This window comes from Gregarina niphandrodes (genome assembly GCF_000223845.1).
Source record: "Gregarina niphandrodes unplaced genomic scaffold scaffold00017, whole genome shotgun sequence".
Classification (NCBI taxonomy): Eukaryota; Apicomplexa; class Conoidasida; order Eugregarinorida; family Gregarinidae; genus Gregarina; species Gregarina niphandrodes.
This window is the reverse complement of record NW_011645786.1, coordinates 39,254-42,004: the sequence shown is the minus strand read 5'-3', so window position 1 is coordinate 42,004 and position 2,751 is coordinate 39,254. Positions and strand designations below refer to the sequence as shown.

Sequence of the window (2,751 nt, the reverse complement as noted above, 5' to 3'; positions counted from 1 at the left end):
CACGTGTCCATCACTGACGACCCCATCGCTGACATGTCGCTCGCTGACGTGTCCGTCACTAGCATGTCCGTCGGTGGCGTGTCCATCACTGACCTGTCCATCACTCACGTGTCCATCACTGACGACCCCATCACTGACGACCCCATCACTGACGACCCCATCACCGACGACTGCATCGCTGACATGTCGCTCGCTGACGTATCCGTCACTAGCATGTCCGTCGGTGGCGTGTCCATCACTGACCTGTCCATCACTCACGTGTCCATCACTAACATGTTCGTCACTGACGTGTCCGTTACTGACGTGTCCGTCACTCTCGTCGGCGTCACTGAGGTCTTCGTCGGTGACCACTCCGTCAGAAACGGGCCTATCGTATGCTTCACTCAGCACCGTTTCACTCATGACGCCTTCGCTGATGACTCTATCGCCTTTCGTGCGATCGCGTTTCGGTCGGTCGGTGTCGGGAGCGTCGCTGGCGGCTTCTTCAGAAACGAGGCCCTTGTCCGATTCCGGTTCGGTCGTAGCTCGGGCGGAGTCAGGGGCCACGCGTTCCTCGGAGACGACTTCGGCCACGACGTGATCGTCGCTCGAATCGGACAGGTCATGGTCTTTGGAGACGACCTTGGCCACGTCCTGCTCGTCGGAATCTGAATCCGATACGAGGCGTTCGTCCGACGGCGAATAGGGGGCCACTGGGTCCGAACGATCATGCGGTGAGATAGCCGGCTCCGAGTTGGTCTCCGCCGGCACAAGACTCCCATTCGACAATGAGCCTTCCTCCAGTCCCCCCACGTCCTCCACCACCACCTCAGCCACCGCCTCGCCCGCGCTGCCGCCGCCTGCCGTGTGCGCCGGTGTTTCCTCTCCGCCGTCCGCTCCCGTATCAGAGTCGGCTTCACGACCAGACGGCACACGTAACGTAGGCGACTCCGACCCTCCTGAACCCCGGTTCGAACTCCGATCCGACCCTGACTCTGGCCCACTAAAAACGTCATGCCCCGGTCTCCGGTCCTTTTCCGGCTTCCGATCATGCTCAGGTCGCCGCTCCCGGTCCGGTCCCAGGTCATGCTCCAGTCTCAGGTCATCCTGCTCCGTGTTCCGGTCATCCTGCTCCGTGTTCCGGTCATCCTGCTCCGTGTTCCGATCATCCTGCTCCGGCCTGGGATCATGCTCAGGCCGCCGGTCCTGGTCCGGCCTAAGGTCATGCTCCGGCTTCCGGTCCTGCTCCGGTTTCCGGTCATGCTCAGGTCGCCGTTCCTGGTCCGGTCTCAGGTCATCCTGCTCCGTGTTCCAGTCGTCCTGCTCCGTCCTCCGCTCATCCTGCTCCGGTTTGAGGTCGTGCTCCGCCCTCCGGTTATCCTGCTCCGGCCTGGGGTCATGCTCAGGTCGCAGCACCTTCCGCTCCGCGGAGCTGCGGTGTCTGCTCACCACGTCGTCGCTCATCTCGCTAACGACGTCCCGGTCGGATTCCGAGCCATCCCGCTCGGACACCGAGCGGTCGCCGCTCCGGTCGCTGCTGGCCGCGTCCGTTGATGTCCGCCGTTCCCAAGTCGGTCGGTTTGTCTGGACGGGTCCGAGGTCCCGATGATCTGCACTTGACTCACTCGCTTCGTCCGCGCTCAACGCCGCGGCGTCGGAGTCCACGCTCACGCCCAGACGAGCACCGTCGTCCGACTCGCAGCGAGCAACCTCCAACCTCCGGTCGTCTTCTTCTTTTCGACGACTGACATCTTCTTCAACATCCTCAGCACTAATCCTGACGGAAGGAGAGTCTGACCCGCGGGCGTCATCACTATCCGCTCCCTTACCGTCAGCTCCCTTCGAGTCGGGTTCCTTTGAATCGGGAACCAAGTCGGACAAAACACCCTCATCACTTGTTGCTTCAGAGTCGTCGCTGCTTACCTCCGTACGCCGGCTGGTAGAGCCTCCGCCACTGTCCCGGGTGGGGTCAGCATGGGTGGGCGGAGTAGGTTCACGGCCGTCGATTTCGGCCACCGTATCTCTGAGGTCGCCTCCTTTTTGTTGAGAGCTTCTGTCGGGCAACTCTTCGGACGACAGCTCGCTGAATTCGTTCTCTTGCGAGCCATCGGGATTGTGTTCCGGGGTAAGAGGGCTGACTGTTTCGGGATTGGCGGTTTCGGGGGTAAGAGTTTCTCCTGAGCTCGGGACTGTCACGCTCATGTTCGGAGCCTCGTCAGACAGCGTGTCCACGGAGACAATCTCGTGGGCATCCCGCAAGCTAGGCATGTCTCCGATCGACTGGGCTGAGTCGCCCAGCCCGTATCCTTCCAAACCGCTCGGTCTGTCGCCTACGGAAGGCTCTTGTCCTCCCGCGTCTTCGCAACCAGGTTTGCGACCGGGCTTGCGACCAGCCTCACCGCCTTTGTCCCCTTCTTCCTCTCGGTCTCCCGGCCCGTCACCTGGCCTGTCTCCCATACTGGCAGAATTACGATGATCTCTCGCATCGTCCGTGCGCCCAGGGCGAGAACCCGTCTTCCCAAATTCACGATCTACGTCCGTGCTCTCTGACTGAGGCTTCTTGTGACCCCGCTTCCCAGATTCACGGCCCAGCTCGCCATCCTCACGGCCTGGTCGAGGATCCTTGTGACCAGATTTGCCAGACTCACGGTCGATCTCACCATCCTTACGTGCTGGTCGAGTATCCTTGCGACCCGGTTTGCCAGACTCCTGATCTACCTCACCACCTTTGCCCTCACGATATAGCTCGCCATCCTTACGGCCTGGTCGAGT

The 2,751-nt window shown here is 61.5% G+C and overlaps 1 protein-coding gene across 1 annotated transcript; it reads left to right on the top strand.

The window, feature by feature from the left end:
* Positions 1–923: 923 nt before the first annotated feature.
* GNI_088790 (putative transmembrane protein) lies at positions 924–2,415 on the top strand (the record flags this gene model as incomplete). The annotated part of the gene is made up of 2 exons (XM_011132446.1): positions 924–1,385; positions 2,270–2,415. Coding segments are annotated over 2 exons (608 nt in total), but the record flags the coding sequence as incomplete, so codon positions are not given.
* Between the last annotated feature and the right edge of the window lie 336 nt (positions 2,416–2,751).